This window comes from Bos javanicus, chromosome 5 (genome assembly GCF_032452875.1).
Source record: "Bos javanicus breed banteng chromosome 5, ARS-OSU_banteng_1.0, whole genome shotgun sequence".
NCBI classification, from domain to species: Eukaryota; Metazoa; Chordata; class Mammalia; order Artiodactyla; family Bovidae; genus Bos; species Bos javanicus.
Window position 1 is genome coordinate 15,238,775 of NC_083872.1, and position 19,229 is coordinate 15,258,003.

The following is a 19,229-nucleotide window of genomic DNA, read 5'->3' on the forward strand; positions in this document are numbered from 1 at the left end:
TGGAAACTATTTCCCATTGGCTGCTCATTATACAAATCTTTTGCTTTTTGTCGTCTTTGAAATTTATATCTTTTTTATGCCCAGGGCTAATGTGACAAGGTCAAATGGTATTAGGTTTTCACTAATGTCCTTTGTCTTTCTGGTTTGAATTTTCTTGGAAAAAAATATACACAGAATGTCAGTAAAAGGAAAGTTATAGAGGTTAAAAAAAATGATTCTACTATTAGGTTTCTGCCATCCTAATGAATAGTCATAAAGGTGAATGAATAGCCAGTTTTCTTGATTAAAATTTCAAAAAAAAAAAAAAAAGAATGTGATTCTAAAAGCATGGTTCTCTGAAAAGATAAAATTCTGATATTATAAAAAATATGTAGTTAAACCAAATATTTCTTTACCTCAAGAAATACTTTATTTTTGCAAAGAGAATTTTATTTTCAATTTTAAAACTTGATTGGTTATTTTTAGTTGATGTCTCTTATAACCTATATATTACCAAATGTTGCCACATATAACTTATTGGTTAAAAACATGAGATATTCTGACAAAAGAGAAAAACTCAGTATCTATTAATCTTTCAAAATCCTTTTAGCATAAGGGCAAATATTTAGTATTAGAAATATACTAAAGGTAAAAAAAGTAAGAATTTGCTTTTAATAAATGTATTTATTAGAACTGTATTTTCACTTGAAGAACTTAACTTTCTTACTTGTAATAATGATCTAGAATGCCTGAGTAGGAAATGTCATAAAATTAGAACTCAAAGCCATTGATTATGTATTGAAAAAGTTTTATATTTCTTTCTTTCTTTTTTAGAATACATGTGATGTTTCAGTAAATTTTGCTATTAAGGAATGTATATGCAGATAATGAACCATATATACAAATGTAATGACCAATATTTGATCACTTTTTCTTTTATTACCTTGGATATTTTCCCCTGGAATTAGTGTTGCTCAGGTAGTGTTAATAGTAGTATTGTACTTAGGATTGAATATAATCAGAGAGATCTTCCAGTCTCCTTATTTAGTCTATTTTAGCCTCAGTAGCATCTTCTGTTTCTCTTCTAATGTAGAACAGGATAATACAGGAGTTAAGCTCAGCACAAGGGTTGGCTTTGTGACATGATGCTTCCCGTCACAATATTATCCTGTAAACTTCTGATCTTAGAATAATAGTACTTTTTTTTTTTTTTTGCTGTTGTTGTTGTTTTTACCGTGGCAAGATGTTGGTAGGAATAAAGATGTAAAAATCTCTGCCAGGACAACTAGAGGGACATTATAAACACCAAGAAAGTAAAAGTAGAAGTTAACTTCTTTTTTGTTTTGTACCAGAGATACTCCTTTAGTAAAAGCTTATTCTGAACATGTATGAATCTTTCAGCATTTATAGAGGGTATTAATTCAGAAGACTTTTTTATTTGTGATGAGAATATATTTTATACAAAGAAATTTTCATCTTTTTTAAAGATTTAGATGAACTAGCTTAATTTTTATTGCCAAGTAGCTAGGGTAATGTGATGCTATGTAACAAAGAAAGTGTAATCTTGTCTTAGTTTGAAATGCAAATCAAACTAAAATTAATTTTCCCTTCATAGCTTTTTGTTACTAATTGTGAATATTTTCAATATTACTTATATTCCTTATTTAAATGTGGGGTATTAATGATAGTTGTATCTTAAAAAATGATAGAAACTTTTAAAAGCCAGAGAAAAGTTTACTGTTATTAGAATTTGAACGTGCTTATATTAATGAATATGAGTTTTAAATATTAGTATATGTTTGATAAATTTAAGTATTTTATCAATAGAAAACATTTTCTATTATTATGTTCCTTAAATGCATATTTCCAATTTAAAAACAACTCCAGTGTAACTTTTATACTTACAAGACTTATAATACTTTGAATCTAGTACAGGAAACTTTTTCAAATTAAAAACAAAGTTATTGACTCTAATTAAAGTTATATTATTAATATGTAAAAATAAATAATCTTATGTTTTTTTTTTTTTTTTACTTTTAATGGTTTGTTATATGTTTGAGCCAGAGAAAATACATATAAATTATGAATTCTTTATAAATTTATTCATATACAAAGACTAAACAAAACAACAGAAAGCCCATTTATTCTTATTTTAATACCAAGTACACATTAAGCTTCCTGATATTTATTATTGATATTAGCAATTCCATGATCATTTCTCTTTAGAAATAAATATAAATATTTACATATTTGTATATATTATTATAAATATATTATAGAATAAATATTTAGCATCTTATAACTACTGTATTTTTTAAAAGTACTTTTAGTTAATGTTACATTATTGTATTTTATTGTGAAAATGCAGCTGTTATGTATTTCTTCCAGAGTTATAATTTATAACATTATATTATTGCGTTAAATAAATATATTATTGTATAATTACATCAATAATATTAAGAACACTCCAATTTAAATTTTCTTTAAATTCCATTTTGGTTTTCAGCTTGACAAAAATTGCACCACTTTTTCATTTTGTTTCTTTGGAAAAACTGGATGTCAGCAACAATTGTCTTTCTGGTAAGTTTATAATAATACATAGTTGTTTCTCAAATAATAGGCTTTTGGATTTCTGTTCTAAATATGATAAGGAAATCTTCTGGGTAGATGTATATAACATATCTATACCAAATGGTGTAGAGGAGGAAATTTTTCTCTTTTCTCAAACTGGGCCTGAGAATTAAACTGATGTAAATCAGATAAATAGAAGAAAAAAAATACAAGTTTTAATTTTTCTTTTTTTTTTTTACTTGTACATGAGAGTCCTCACAAGAAAATTAAGACCCCAAGAAGCAGTTAAGGTTGAACTTACATAGTGAGTCGGACGAAGAGTAGTAAATTGTGAAAATGAGAGGAAGCCGAGGGGCTTGGGCACTAAGGTAGTTAATTGGATTGAAAAGTGCCTAGGAAATAAAGGCTAGTTTAACAAGCTTGTTTGCATACATATCTCTTGGCCTTAGCTTCCCATCCTTAAGACAAGAATGTCTCTTTGCTTCTGTTATAGGAAAATATCTTTCACATGGGAATTTAATTTCTTGCTTTTAAGAAAAAGAAGGAAGATTAGAGTGCTCTTAAATTTGCTCCTTTTTTTTAAAGTGCATTTTAAACCATAGTCAAGGCTATGGTTTTTCCTGTGGTCATGTATGGATGTGAGAGTTGGACTGTGAAGAAAGCTAAGCACCGAAGAATTGATGCTTTTGAACTGTGGTGTTGGAGAAGACTTTTGAGAGTCCTTTGGACTGCAAGGAGATCCAACCAGTCCATCCTAAAGGAGATCGGTCCTGGGTGTTCTTTGGAAGGAATGATGCTAAAGCTGAAACTCCAGTACTTTGGCCACCTCATGCGAAGTGCTGACTCATTGGAAAAGACTGTGATACTGGGAGGGATTGGAGGCAGGAGGAGAAGGGGATGACAGAGGATGAGATGGCTGGATGGCATCACCAACTCGATGGATGTGAGTCTGAGTGAACTCCAGGAGTTGGTGATGGACAAGGAGGCCTGGCGTGCTGCAATTCATGGGGTCTTAAAGAGTTGGACACAACTGAGCAACTGAACTGAACTGAACTGAACTTGAAATAGTCAAAATGCCAGAATGGCTTATTAGGGTGCCATGTATTATAAACTCCTTTGAATGTGTGGTGAAATAATTTAATTAAAATTTTCTTTATACTTTTAAACTCATATTACTTCCATATCTTTCTGGTAAACCTTGGAAAATGTGAGAATTATATTCTTATTTAAAATTCATATATCCTATACCTATAAAAAATTAGTCTAATGAAGATAAGTAAACACATTTGTCTAACTTGTTGACACCTAACCATTACAGAGGAGACATCCATCAAAAGTTTATTAAAGAATGATGTATTGATTTGGTTAAACAATCCCTTACCCTCAAACTTCACCATCCCCAATTTTAGTCAGTCCCCTTGTGGAGATAATCACAGTTCTAAATCTGTCACCATAGGTTAAATCTGACTTTCCTACATCTTTATATTAAAGGAATCAAATAGTATGTTCTTTGTTGACTCTAGATTTTGGTTGGCATTCTTGGGATATTCCACCACATCAGTTGTTCAGTTGTTTCTATCAGCAATATGTTTTTTTTTTTTTTTTCCTGATGTGTGGTCCATTGCATGAATACATCACAGTTTGTCAATTTTCCTGTTGATTAATATTTTGTTTGCTGTTTGGGGTCAGTTCAGTTCAGTTGCTTAGTGGTGTTCGACTCTGCAACCCCATGGACCGCAGCACTCCAGACTTCCCTGTCCCTCACCAACTCCTGAGGTTTGCTCAAACTCATGAACATCCAGTCAGTGATGCCTTCCAACCATCTCATCTTCTGTTGTCCCCTTTTCCTCCTATCTTCACTCTTTCCCAGCACTGGACTTTTCTAAAGAGTCACATCTTCACATCAGGTGGCCAAAGTACTGGAACTTCAACTTCAGCATTAGTCCTTCCAATGAATACTCAGGACTGATTTCTGTTAGGATGGACTGGTTGGATCGCCTTGCAGTCCAAGGGACTCTCAAGAGTCCTCTCCAACATCACAGTTCAAAAGCATCAATTCTTTGGCACTCAGGTTTCTTTATAGTTCAATTGCCACATCTATACTTGACCACTGGAAAAACCATAGCCTTGACTAGACGGACCTTTGATGGCAAAGTAATGACTCTGCTTTTTAATATGCTGTCTAGGTTGGTCATAGTTTTTCTTCCAAGGAGAAGGTGTCTTTTAATTTCATGGCTGCAGTCACCATCTGCAGTGATTTTAGAACCCAAGAAAATAAAGTCTGTCACTGTTTTCCCATCTGTTTGCCATGAAGTGATGGGACTGGATGCCATGATTTTTGTTTTTTTGAATGTTGATTTTTAAGCCAGCCTTTTCACTCTCCTCTTTCACTTTCATTAAGAGGCTCTTTAGTTCCTCTTTGCTTTCTGCAGGTGGTGTCATCTGCATATCTGAGGTTAATGATATTTCTTCCAGTAATCTTGATTCCAGCTTGTGCTTCATCCAGCCCTATATTTCATATAATGTACTCTACATGTAAGTTAAATAAGCAGGGTGAAAATATACAGCTTTGATGTACTCCTTTCCCAATTTGGAACCAGTCTGTTGTTCCATGTCCAGTTCTAACTGTTGCTTCTTGACCTGCATACAGTTTCCTCAGGAGGCAGGTAAGGTGGTCTGGTATTCCTATCCCTTTAATAATTTTCCATAGTTTGTTGTGATCCACACAGTCAAAGGCTTTGACATAGTCAATAAAGCGGAAGTAGATGTTTTCTGGAACTCTCTTGCTTTTTTGATGATTCAATGGATGTTGGCAATTTGATCTCTGGTTCCTCTGCCTTTTCTAGATCCAGCTTAAACATCTGGAAGTTCTTGGTTCATGTACTATTGAAGCCTAACTTGGAGAATTTTAAGTGTGTGAGATAAGTGCAACTGTGAAGTAGTTTGAGGATTTCCTTTTGTTGGGATTGGAATGAAAACTGACCTTTTCCAGTCCTGTGGCCACTGCTGAGTTTTCCAAATGTGCTGGCATATTGAGTGCAGCACTTTCATATCATCATCTTTTAGAATTTGAAATAGCTCAGCTGGAATTCCATCAACTCCACTAGCTTTGTTCATGGTGATGCTTCCTAAGGTCCACTTGACTTCATATTCCAGGATGTCTGGTTCTAGGTGGATGATCACACACCATCTGGTTATCTCAGTCATTAAGACTTTTTTCTGTATAGTTTTTCAGTGTATTTTTGCTACCTCTTCCTAGTCTCTTCCGCTTCTGTTAGGTCCATACCATTTCTTTCATTTATTGTGCCCATTTTTCTTGAAATGTTCCCTTGGTATCTCTAATTTCCTTGAAGAGATCTCTAGTCTTCTCCATTCTATTGTTTTCCTGTTTCTTTGCATTGATCACTGAGGAAGGCTTTCTTATCTGTCCTTGCTATTTTTTGGAACTCTGTATTCAGATGGATATATCTTTCCTTTGCTCCTTTATCTTTAGCTTCTCTTCTTTTCTTACCTATTTGTAAGGCCTCCTCAGTATACCATTTTGCCTTTTTGCTTTTCTTTTTCTTGGGGATGGTTTTGATCACTGACTCCTGTGCAATGTCACAAACTTCTGTCCAGGGTTCTTCAGTCACTCTATCATATATAATCCCTGAGTCTATTGTATAGTAGTAAGGGATTTTATTTAGGTCATACCTGAATGGTCTAGTAGTTTTCCCTACTTTCTTCACTTAAGTCTTAAGTTTGCAATAAGGAGTTCATGATCTGAGCCACGTCAGTTCCCGGTCTTGTTTTTGCTTATATAGAACTTCTCTATCTTTAGCTGCAAGGAATAAAATCAGTCTGATTTCAGTATTGACCATCTGTTTGGGGCACTCTGATTATAAAGTTCCTATGGAAATTCATGTACAAATACTTTTGTAACCCAAGTTTTCAGTTTTCTTGGATATATGTTTAAGGATGTAATTACTGGATAATAGAGTAGATACATGAAAGTCAAAGTGAAAAGTATTAGTCACTCAGTCATGTCCAACTCTGTGGCCCCATGGACGGTAGCCCTCCAGGCTCCTCTGTCCATGGAATTCTCCAGGCAAGAATACTAGAAGTGAAGTGAAGTCGCTCAGTCGTGTCTGACTCTTTTTGACCCTGTGGACTCTAGCCCATCAGGCTCCTACATCCATGGAATTTTCCAGGCAAGTCTTGGAGTGGGTTCCCATTCCCTTCTCCAGGGGATCTTCCCAAGCCAGAGATTGAACCTGGGTCTGCTGCATTGTAGGCAGTTTCTTTACCATCTGAACCACCAGGGAAGCCCCTGTTAGTGTATACTTAACTTTATAAGAAACTAATAAAACTGTTTTCCCAAATAGTTGTAACATTTTACTTCCCCACATTAGAGTTCCAATCGCTCCGTTCTATAGGGTTTTGGTATATCATTATATTATCTCGTTATGGTTTTAGTTTGCACTTCCCTGATGGATAATGATATGGAGCATCTTTGCATACCTTTATTGATAGTTTCTGTATATTGTTTTGTGTATTTTCAAGTATCTTACCATTTAAAAAATTTGGCTATTTTTTATTGGTTTGAATAAATTATTTATGTATTCTGGATGAAATTATTTGCCAGACATATGTTTTGTGGGTGTTCTGTCCCAGTCTCTCTTTTACCTATTAATTTTGTTAAGTGTATCTTTAGATAAGCAGAAATTTAAATTTTGGTTTAATTTTTTATTTTTAATAATTTTTGCTCTCTGTGTCCTTTGTAATATTTTTCTACATCCAGAATGAGATGGTTTTCTATACTTTTTAACTTTCTTATAAAGGTCTTGTACTTTAAGTTTTTACTTTTAGGTCTATGACCTACCTGAAATTAATTTTTACAAATGGTGTGGAGTCAAAGATGAGTTGTTGAACAACTAAACAACATTTAGTTTTTCCAGAAACACTTCTTGAACAAAATGTTTTCATCATTGATTGACTTTGGTGTCTTTGTCAAAAAATTGATTTCCATTTGGTCCACCTTTTAACTGATTTTCTCGTAATGATAGATGATATTTTCCTGTTTCTTTTTAATGTCCAATACTTTGTAACTGTATGCTGAGCATTGTTCATACTACAAGTGTACTGAGTCCAGCTATTGTTATCTTTCTTATAAAGTGTAGTAAATGTAATTCTAGCAGGCAGTTAAGGTATTGATGGATAATTGTGTTTCTGTCAACCTTAATTTCATTCTCTCCTATGGCAAATCATTTCAATTTTCAACTCTCAATGCATTCCTCTACCTCTGGGCATTGTCTTCACTCCTAATACATGGTCCTTCTGGATTTTGGCTGAATCTCTGAGATGCTGTGTTCGGTTAAGTCTTATCTGACTGGGCTAAAATTCCAGTGTCTTTCCCTGCTGCGTGAACTATAATGTCATCACTCAGCTCTTAGCCTAGTAGCAGGTTAACTTTGCTAGGTGTTTCAGAATGTTGCCCTGTCTAGCACTCGACCAAGGAGCGGTGGTAAACCCTTACATAGACTTTTTCCCAATTCTCTTCCTACCAACATATATACACTCAGCTTCTTCACAGTACTTTTCACCATAAATTCCAGGCTCATGTCTAAACTTTGCCTCATCACTCAGCAAAACAGCCTCTTTGCTTGATTTCCACTTTCTTGCTCTAAAGTGGCTAAATAATTTTAGGCAAAAAAAAAAAAAAATTGTAATTGTCAGCTCACCATGTGTGTTTGCTGTTTTCTCCCAAGTCAGGCTTAAAAACAGGTGCTTCCTGTTTATTGTCCAGTTTTATGATTGTTTTCTGTGGGAGAGCAATTCCAGTATAAATTACTCTTAATGTACCCTGGATTGCTGGATTGACCTACTGTTTTTACTTTTGAAAGTATACATGTAATTCTGTTTAGGCAAATGTTCCATTTTTACCACTCTCCGATTACTTTTGACTTTACTTTTTTATATGTTGTGTTAACGATCTGGCAAAGCTTGCTCTAAGCTGTTTACATGCTCATTTAATTCTCACCCTATGAGATAGATATAAACCTGAATTACCAAGCAATTGTATGATTTGCATAAATTCACACAGCTACTAAATGGTAGAAATATATATTATGATAGCAGAGTCTCTTAATATTGTCTTTTAAAAACATGTAGAATAAATAATTTTGTGCTTTTCTTTAATAGTCAAACATAAAATGGTCATTTATGTATAACTATTTTTCTTTATCTGTAATACCTCATAATAATTTTCATTGTTTGTTTTCTATAGATCTTACAAGTGCCATAAAGTGGTTTGATGCGTGCTTTTCTCTCCATGAATTGTCTCTCACTGGAAACCCACTTCTTCAAGAAATAAACTGGAGGTAAATAAATATTGTTGCACCCTATGTATGTACTTTATTATAATTGCAGAGAACACAATTTGATGAAAATTGTTCTGTGTATATTATTAATAATTGCCTGGGAAAAGTGAATAAAGAACAATTCAAAAGTTATTCTAAATAGAACAATTTTATAAAAGTAGTTTAAAAAATACCTTCTGCCTAAAATAATTTTTTGTACATGTAAGAACTAATATAAATTTGAAATGATAATTCTGATCCATACTACTGATTATATGACAATTTTAGTATGATGTTGACTTAGGTTTGTGTTTATAGAAAAGACATTTTTGTGGAATTACTTTTTGAGTCATCTACATCCCATAGTTTGCCATTTAAAATTATTTCCTTTCTGGTAATAATTTGATTTTGTTTTTATTTTCTGAAAAGAGAAAGTTGGTGTCTGTTAAAGTATGTATTATAAGTATGTGTGAATTTAGCCTCTATTTGGAATACTGCAGTAAGTACCTAGATGTAAATGAAAAAATATACTTCGTGATTTTTTAAATGAATTTTCTTTTTAAAAAAGTTCTCTAATCTGAAATTCTCAAATTATGCTAACAGCATTTTCCCTAAGATAGCCAACATTGTAATCAGTTTTTTTGAAGTAATTTACATATAATAAAATTTATCAGTTTATTTATGAATATGACTATTGCATAGAAATCATCAAATCATTTTTATCACTTTGAAAGTGAAACTGAAAGTGAAGTTGCTCAGTCGTGTCCAACTCTTTGCGACCCCTTGGACTGTAGCCTGTCAGGCTCCTCCGTCCATGAGATTTTCCAGGCAAGAATTGCTGGAGTGGATTCTCCAGGGGATCTTCCCGATCCAGGAATCAAACCCTGGTCTCCCACATTGCAGGCAGACGCTTTACCGTCTGAGCCACCAGGGAAGCTTTTTAATCACCTTGAAAAATTAACTTATTCCTCTTGGTAGTTAGTCCCCTCTTCAAGTATTTTATAACCCTCTTCCAATACTTTAAAAATGTCTCTCTCATCAGTGTCTCTTTTGCTGTCTCGTATTACTGTATATAAAACAGATAACCAACAATGACCTACTGTATAGAACAGGGATTATACTCAATATCTTGTAACATTGTATAATGAAAGACAATGTAAAAAATAATAAATATTTATATGTATAACTGTAAAAAAAATAAATAAATAAAAAATAAAAATGTCTCTCTCTAATTTACTGGTCTTTTAAGAGCTCTTCCCATAAATTGGGATGCTGTATCATGATGCCGAGTATCAGTAGCCTGAGATGATAGTGCTTTTGTCTTCTTTTTGACTTGTGCAGGGCCTCCACCTCTTTTGGATCCAGGCATCTTTTCTGGATCTTGGCTTCCTTAGATATCTGCTTTCCTTTGACTCCAAATCACCAGAGATGGTGCGTTGAGCATAGCACCTGTACTTAAAACCTGCCTAGCACTCTGAGGAAAGCTTGCTGATTATCTTCCTGCTCCACCCACCCCAAAAGCAGAAAACAACAAAATCAATAATGTGCTAATTTGTTACTATAAGCATTGGTGATGATTTAGTCGCTAAGTCATGTCCTACTCTTGCGACCCCATGGACTGTAGACTGCCAGGCTCCTCTGTCCGTAGGATTTTCCAGGCAAGAGTACTGGAGTGGACTGACATTTCCTTCTTCAATTACAAGGATTGCTGCTGCTAAGTCGCTTCAGTTGTGTCCAACTCTGTGCGACCCCATAGACGGCAGCCCACCAGGCTCCCCGTCCCTGGGATTCTCCAGGCAAGAACACTGGAATGGGTTGCCATTTCCTTCTCCAATGCATGAAAGTGAAAAAATAAAGTGAAGTTGCTCAGTCGTGTCCGACCCCTAGCGACCCCGTGGACTGCAGCCCACCAGGCCCCTCCTTCCATGGGATTTTCCAGGCAAGAGGACTGGAGTGGGGTGCCATTGCCTTCTCCAAAAGGATTAGTTGTACATAAATAGATTTGTAATGAGAATAAGTAGGTTATTCAAAAGCATGTATAATCATTGTAGGACTGATTTAAGAACTACAAAATACCCAAAGTAGAATTTCTATAATATATAGTGGGGTTTGGGTTTTGTTTTGTTTTTAATGACTGTTTGCAAGCTATCACTATTAAATTCACACACATCAGATTAATCTGAAAAACCATGTTATTCTTGGTTACGGTAGGACTTCTGTTATGGTTTGCAACAAGTGATGTAATCTCTGCCTGGGTTTTAGTTTGTAAAATAAATACTAATATTAACCTACCTCAAAACTTGTTGAGGATCTGTGAAATACTGAGTAAATGCCCCAAATAAAATATTATCTTTTTATTAAAAAAAAAAAAAGTCTCTCCACTGTCTTATGGCTTTCACTGTTTCTAAGGAGAAGTCTGTGGACATTCTTGTCTTCATTTCTCTGTCTCTGGGTACTTTTAAGATTTTATCAGTGGTTTTCAGCAATTTGATTATAACGTGCTTTGATGTGGTTTTAGATAGATTTACTCTCCTTAGGATTTTTTCCTTGTTTATTTGCTTAGCGTTTTTCTAATTGCTGTAGATTTGTCTTACCATGTTGTGTTAGTTTCACATGCACAGCAACATGATTCAATTATTTGTGTGGGTGTATTCTTTTCAGAATTTTTCTATTATGGGTTATTATAAGATATTGAATATAGTTCCCTATGTTATGCAGTAGGTCCTTATTGTTTAGTTGATATATAGTAGTATATATCTGTTAATTTTGTTGTTGTTATTCAGTCACTAAGTCATGTATGAATGTTTTGCAACCTCATGAACTACAGCCTGCCGGCTCCTCTGTCCATGGGATTTCCCAGGCAAGAATACTGGAGTAGGTTGCCATTTCCTTCTCCAGGGGATCTTCCCGACCCAAGGATCAAACCTGTGTCTCTTCTGTCTCCTGCATTGGTGGGCAGATTCTTTACCACTGAGCCACCAGGGAAGCCAGCTCCCAGTGTATCCCTCTTCCCTGCCTTTATTCTTTGGTAACCATAAGTTTATCTTCTAAGTCTGTGAGTCTATTTCTGTACTGTAAATAAGTTCATTTGTATCACTTTTTTGATTCCACATATAGGTGACATAGTATGATATTTGTCTTTGTCTGACATACCTCACTTAATATGATAATTTTTAGTCCATCCATGTTGCAATTCTGCTTAGAATTTACTGAACCTCTTGGATATTGTGGATTTATAGTTTCCATAAAATTGTGAAAAATTTTGGCCATTGTTTTTAAGTATTTTTTTCTGCTTCCTTCTATCTTCTCCTACGAGAACTCCAACTTCACCAATATTAGACCACTTGATGCATCCTTGAAGTCACTATTGCTTTGTTCTTATATTTATTGTTTTTGTTTTCTGCCTATATTTCAGTCTTACTAGTTATTGCTGTGGCTTCAAATCCCCTGATGTTTTCTTCATGTGTAACTGCTCTGCAGTTAATCCTATCTAAACTGTTTTTCAGTTCAGATTAGATGTTATGATTTTCATTTCTACAAGTTTTCTTTATTTTTTTTTAACATTTACAGTTTCTCTCTTAATCATGTTCATATATTCCTGAATCATCTTCAACATATGGATAACATTTATAATAGCTGTTTTAACATCTTTTCCAATGAGTCAACTCTTCGCATGAGGTGGCCAAAGTACTGGAGTCTCAGCTTTAGCATCATTCCTTCCAAGGAACACCCAGGACTGATCTCCTTTAGAATGGACTGGTTGGAACTCCTTGCAGTCCAAGGGACTCTCAAGAGTCTTCAACACCACAGTTCAAAAGCATCAGTTCTTCGGCGCTCAGCTTTCTTCACAGTCCAACTCTCACATCCATACATGACCACTGGAAAAACCATAGCCTTGACTAGATGGACCTTTGTTGGCAAAGTAATGTCTCTTCTTTTCAATATGCTATCTAGGTTGGTCATAACTTTCCTTCCAAGGAGTAAGCGTCTTTTAATTTCATGGCTGCAATTACCATCTACAGTGATTTTGGAGCCCCAAAATAAAGTCTGACACTCTTTCCACTGTTTCCCCATTTATTTCCCATGAAGTGATGGGAACAGATGCCATGATCTTAGTTTTCTGAATGTTGAGCTTTAAGCCAACTTTTTCATTCTCCACTTTCACTTTCATCCAGAGGCTTTTTAGTTCCTCTTCACTTTTTGCCATAACGGTGGTGTCATCTGCATATCTGAGATTACTGATATTTCTCCCGGTAATCTTGATTCCAGCTTATGCTTCTTCCAGCCTAGCGTTTCTCATGATGTACTCTGCATATAAGTTGAAAAAGCAGGGTGATAATATACAGCCTTGATGTACTCCTTTTCCTATTTGGAACCAGTCTGTTGTTCCATATCCAGTTCTAACTGTTGCTTCCTGACCTGCATATAGGTTTCTCAAGAGGCAGGTCAGGTGGTCTGATATTCCCGTCTCTTTCAGAATTTTCCACAGTTTATTGTGATCCACACAGTCAAAGGCTTTGGCATAGTCAGTAAAGCAGAAATAGATGTTTTTGTGGAACTCTCTTACTTTTTCCATTATCCAGCGGATGTTGGCAATTTGATCTCTAGTTCCTCTGCCTTTTCCAAAACCAGCTTGAATATCTGGAAGTTCACGGTTCACGTATTGCTGAAGCCTGGCTTGGAGAATTTTGAGCATTACTTTACTAACATGTGAGATGAGTGCAATTGTGCGATAGTTTGAGCATTCCTTGGCATTGCCTTTCTTTGGGATTGAAATGAAAACTGACCTTTTCCAGTCCTATGGCCACTGCTGAGTTTTCCAAATTTGCTGGCATATTGAGTGCAACACTTTCACAGCATCATCTTTCAGGATTTGAAATAGCTCAACTGGAATGCCATCACCTCCACTAGCTTTGTTCGTAGTGATGCTTTCTAAGGCCCACTTGATTTCACATTCCAGGATGTTTGGCTCTAGGTGAGTGATCACACCATTGTGATTATCTTGATCAAATCAGACAGTGATCAGAAAGTACAAGTATTTAAAGAATGTGTGTAGATGTGAAAAGGCCACCTGATTATGTTTCTAGACATAATAGAAACATTTTGCCAGCTTGGTGAAGGACTTCATCTTCTGGAATAGAAACAGTCAAGGTCCCCATACAGGTGCACTAACTTGCAATCTAGGACTGCTTCTCTTTCATTGAGATTTAGAGCACTGATCCCCAAGTTTGGGTCCTCACTTCTCGAAACCCATATAATGAGTGAAGTTATGTCTGAAGGACTGTTTGACAGGTGATATTATTTATTATAAAGATGTCTAATGGGTTGTTTCTAGAGAGATATTTTTATTTTCCCAAGTAACTATAGAGAATAAGTTATAGAATTGGCATACAATGACAAATCAGAATGGCAGTTGTGTACATTATTCAGAGCAAGGGGATAATGGTTTTACTATTAGGTGTTGGGCAAATAGGGCATGAATTCTGTAGCTGATCTGGTATTAGTTACCATCTGAACAGCTGCCATGTTGCAAGTTGTAGAGGTTTAAAGCAAACCTATGTCCTGAATAATCTTTTATTTATTTTTTGTTATTTTGTTTGTAGAAAGCATCAACACTTATTTAATTGAATAAATATGCTTGTTGTAAAACCTACTGATATAACCTATTGTAAGACATATATAAAGATAATAATATTCACATTTTACTGCACTTAATATATATACTTTATAGTTTTAAAGAAATTACTTAATTAGAAATAATACTGAGAGAAAATAGAATAGTATTTATATGTACAATTATTTAGCTATTATATTGTCTATGTTTAAATTAGTCTTTGTGAACTAGAACAATACCAACTTGTAAATTTTACCTATCAAATTTCATATAGATCCAGTTGCCCTAACACAGCTTTCATAATTTTAAGAAGAGATTCACTTATCTAAATAGTTTAAAATCTAGTGATCTATAAAATATGTATTTGTTAATGAAACGATCAACTCAAACTTTTACTAGTGTGTTCTGCTGAACTTTACATAACCCCTTGATACCAACAAAGGGATTAGTTATAGATTTTCCCAATTGGCTTCTTACTTTCATGTCCAGCCAGTGATAACACGAACAAAACTGATGTACTAAAAATTCTCTTTTTAAAACTTAATCCACAGACTCAGTTTGGAATTTCCTTTGGGAATGTGTTTCGTTCATGAATGATTAATAGAGCTTCTTAAGTGACAGAATATTCACCAGGAAGTTTTCACTGAATGAAATATTGATTCAGCCCTTGACTAGGAGGAGCCCAGCTGGAAAAACTAAGGCTGAGATCTCACAGTGTCCTTATACTTCATTTCAAACATGAATCAACTTGTTACAGCACTTTCTAATATATTTATCATAGAGTCTTTATAAGGCTGCATTTGATTTTAAAGCCAATCCCTGCACTACTAATTTATACAAATCTGACTACTGTTCCTTAAAAAAAGATTCAAGAAAAAAAATTGTTGAAATAAACCATTAGCTCCAATCTGGATATTTATTATGTGATTCACAGATTTCAAGACACTGTCACACTTTTCAAGATCCCACCAAACTACATGTTTACACCCAAAGATTCAAAACATCTAACTAAAATAACCTGGGAACTATTTTATGTAAAGATGATGAGTGTAACATCAGAATATTCCAAACGTAAAAATTCAAGGTCTGTTGTCCCCCATTCTCTAGAATTATTACATGTAGCTAAAATATTGTACTTAATGAGTCTATATCAGTAACTATTAATATGTCCAAAATATAGCATTTGATGATAAAGCTGTCACTTTTCCCCATACTAACCTGGTGTCAATTAACATCTCAATAGTCTCCACATGATGACAGTTGCACCACCTAGAAACAACTCTACCGTCCTGTGTTAACTCTGAATGTACCTTTCATTACTTTGGTTGTCTGGAACATAAACATTTATTTTATTAAATAAGATATTTGTGGTAAAATAGTAATATGATCCTTAATCAGATAAAACAAATTCTAATTTTTTTGCCCCTTGGATGGTATTGGTTTATTTGGTTAAAATGGCTCTCCATTCCAACCATCAATTATTTCTGAATAGAAATAATTGCTCAGAAATATTCAGACACATTTATGAATTGTTTCTTTATGTATTTGATATGTGCTGTTGAATTTTAGAATTACAGGGATAGTTTTCTAAAAACACCTTCATACCATTTATATAAAACTAATGGCAATGTTAACCAGTGACATATCATTGGAATGTTACTGCCCAGAGACCACAGTGTCTCTTATTTTAGCAAACTCTTCTGATATCCTTGATATATAGACTATAAGTTTCCTTAAGAAAAATGCAAGCTGTTTTTTTAATTTAAGATATTTTATAAATGATTTGAGTTTCAGTTATTTTTTTACTTCAAACTTGACCATATCTGATTTTAGCATAACATGCTGTAGTCTATTTTCTTCCCAATGTATTGATTTTATTCTTTAAAGTGCACAAGAAAGACTGAATTTAAATATATATATATATATATATATATACACATTTCCCCGAACTTGTCAATAGAGGTCTATGTGTAGCGGAGGACTCTTCATTTCAAAAAACATCCCAAGCACAGCTGAAGAAGTATTTCAAGGACAAGCTTATCAGAAACACTACCCTGGGGATTGGAGACCCACAAAAAAATCTTCCTTGAATTCTCATCTCAATTAATTTAGAGAGTCACTAAGGCAAAGACTTAGACTTCCCTGGTGGCTCAGACGGTAAAGTGTCTGCCTACAATGAGGGAGACCTGGGTTCGATCCCTGGGTCGGGAAGATCCCCTGGAGAAGGAAATGACAACCCACTCTAGTATTCTTGCCTGGAAAATCCCATGAATGGAAGAACCTACAGTCCATGGGGTCGCAAAGAGTCAGACACAACTGAGCAGCTTCACTTTACTTTAAGGCAAAGATAGATGTGTTAGACCCTGAGGCTCTCATGTGAGCAGCATGAGCATTGCCTTCTTTTTACTGACTCCTCATTTAGCCATATTGAGACCTGAAAGATGACTTCTCACGAGTGTCTCACAAGTATTACTGCATCTGCACTGTCACCATGGGTCCACCATCCTGGTGAGAAGTTTTGTGTATACAACCACTTACTGAAATGATTATACCCTCAAGGAAAAGATAGTTAGCTTTACCTAACCCCTAAGAATGCAACTTATAATAATAAGATAATATGCTTTATTAATTTCCCTTCCAAGGTATGCATATGTGTGCAGTTGCTTCAGTCATGTCCAACTCTTTGAGACCCCAGGGGCCGTGGCCTGCCTGGCTCCTCTGTCCAGGCTCCTCTGTCCAAGGATAGTCATTCCCTTCTTCACGGGATCTTCCTGACCCAGGGATCAAGCCCATGTCTCTTAAGTCTCCTGCAGTGGTAGGCGGGTTCTTTACCACTAGCGCCTCCTGGGAACCTATTTCAAAGACTGGAGCCTGTCACTGGCATAACTCATTTCATCAGCTGATCAGGTTCATTCTGGAAATCAAGGTATCAGATTGATATTTGCTTGGTACCCAAAGAATTAGAAATGTTGCTATTCTCAAGAACTATTTCCACCAAGTTATTAAAAGCCTTTTATTTGCTCTTCTATAATTTACGAGATTTAATTTTTTTAAAATTTACCAGTAATAGAGCATTTTTAAAGCATTATGAACACCAGTATAGTCTTAACTTTCAATACTCTCTATTATCACCTCTCAAAAATCATTTTTTCACACTTGACATTTTATAATTATTATTAAATAAGTTATTTTGACATCACAGTCATATCTTAAAGAAATCTGACTGGGTATTTTTATGAATAGTTAGAATACAATGTTGCTTTCTTAGTACTGTAATAAATTATTTGGTAGGATTGAATATTTCCTTGCTTTGATGAAAAAGTGAAATTGAAAGTCACTCAGTTGTGTTCGCTCCAGTACTCTTGCCTGGAAAATCCCATGGGCAGAGGAGCCTGGTAGGCTTCGACCCTTAGGGGTCGCTAAGAGTCGGACACGACTGAGCGACTTCCCTTTCACTTTTCACTTTCATACATTGGAGAAGGAAATGGCAGCCCACTCCAATGTTCTTGCCTGGAGAATCCCAGGGACGGGGAAGCCTGGTGGGCTGCCGTCTACGGGGTTGCACAGAGTCGGACACGACTGAAGCGACGCAGCAGCAGCAGCAGCAGCAGTTGTGTCTGACTCTTTGTGACCCCCTTGGAGTTTCTCCAGACCAGAATACTGGAGTGGGTAGCCTTTGCCTTTTCCATGTGATCTTCCCAACCCAGGGATCGAAGCCAGGTCTCCCACGTTGCAGGCAGATGCTTTACCCACTGAGCCACAGGAAAGCCTTAGAAAAAGATTTCCTGTTATATTTAATATTGTATCTCTGAGGTGAATGCCTCTGCTTACCTTATCACCTGTGATGAATAGCTATTATCTTAAGGTAATGTTCTGCTTTTGAATCATATCTTCAATGACTCTAAGCAGAAACACAATATATGCCAGATATGTAACCCTTTGTGGTAAGCATTATAGGTAGTTTTTGAATTGATAAGCATTCTAACTTCAAGCCACCTCAAAAAGTTCAAAACAATGCTAGCTGCAGAAGCACATATACTAAAATTGGAATGATACAGAGAAGATTAGCATGGCCCCTGTGCAAGGACGACACATTAATTCATGAGCCAATCTATATTTTGTAGCATATGTAAAATAGATAGCCAGGGAGGATTTGCTGTAGGACTCAGGGAACTCAAAACTGGGGCTCTGTGACAACCTAGAGGGGTGCGATGGGTTGGGAGATGAGTGGGAGACTCAAGAGGGAGAGGACGTAGGTATAGCTATGGCTGATCCATGTTGATGTATGGAAAAAACTAACGGAATATTGTAATTATCCTTTAATTAAAAATAAATAACTTTTTAAAAGCTCAAAATATATGGGCTCAAATTTTTAACAGCTTAAACTCTTTATTATTAGCAAAGCTTTTATCTGCTTCTTAACATTGTAAAACATTTGATAATTACCCTGAAAAACCAAATCTAAATCTAATTTTTTTTCTCTTATTTGTTATCTGTAAGGGGAAAATAAGGCAGTATTTCTGGAGTGGTTGGAGGAGTTTGGGAGCTAGTCAACTGTGTCCCCAGGAAATGGAAAACTGTGGTATTCTTCTATTTTGTTTCATTGAAAAAGATGTATTTGTACCTCTCTTATGATGACTTTTATTTAATACCAAGGCTACCAAGATCATAAACTATACACAGGATGCATTATGACTTTGGTTAGCCTTATGCATTTTTGCCTTAAT

At 35.2% G+C, this 19,229-nt stretch overlaps 1 protein-coding gene and 1 non-coding gene across 6 annotated transcripts in view; both read left to right on the plus strand.

Annotated features, from left to right (window-relative positions):
- The window catches only part of LRRIQ1 (leucine rich repeats and IQ motif containing 1), a 223,193-nt gene that overhangs the window by 76,207 nt on the left and 127,757 nt on the right, over positions 1–19,229 (plus strand). For all 5 annotated transcript variants that reach the window (XM_061415659.1, XM_061415661.1, XM_061415660.1 and 2 more), the window contains 2 exons: positions 2,486–2,559; positions 8,816–8,909. In XM_061415659.1, the coding sequence (XP_061271643.1) occupies positions 2,486–2,559; positions 8,816–8,909 (168 nt within the window). The remainder of the gene's footprint in view (positions 1–2,485; positions 2,560–8,815; positions 8,910–19,229) is intronic.
- Positions 18,517–18,623, plus strand: LOC133249048 (U6 spliceosomal RNA). Its single transcript, XR_009736855.1, has one exon. It is a non-coding gene; the product is annotated as a U6 spliceosomal RNA (small nuclear RNA).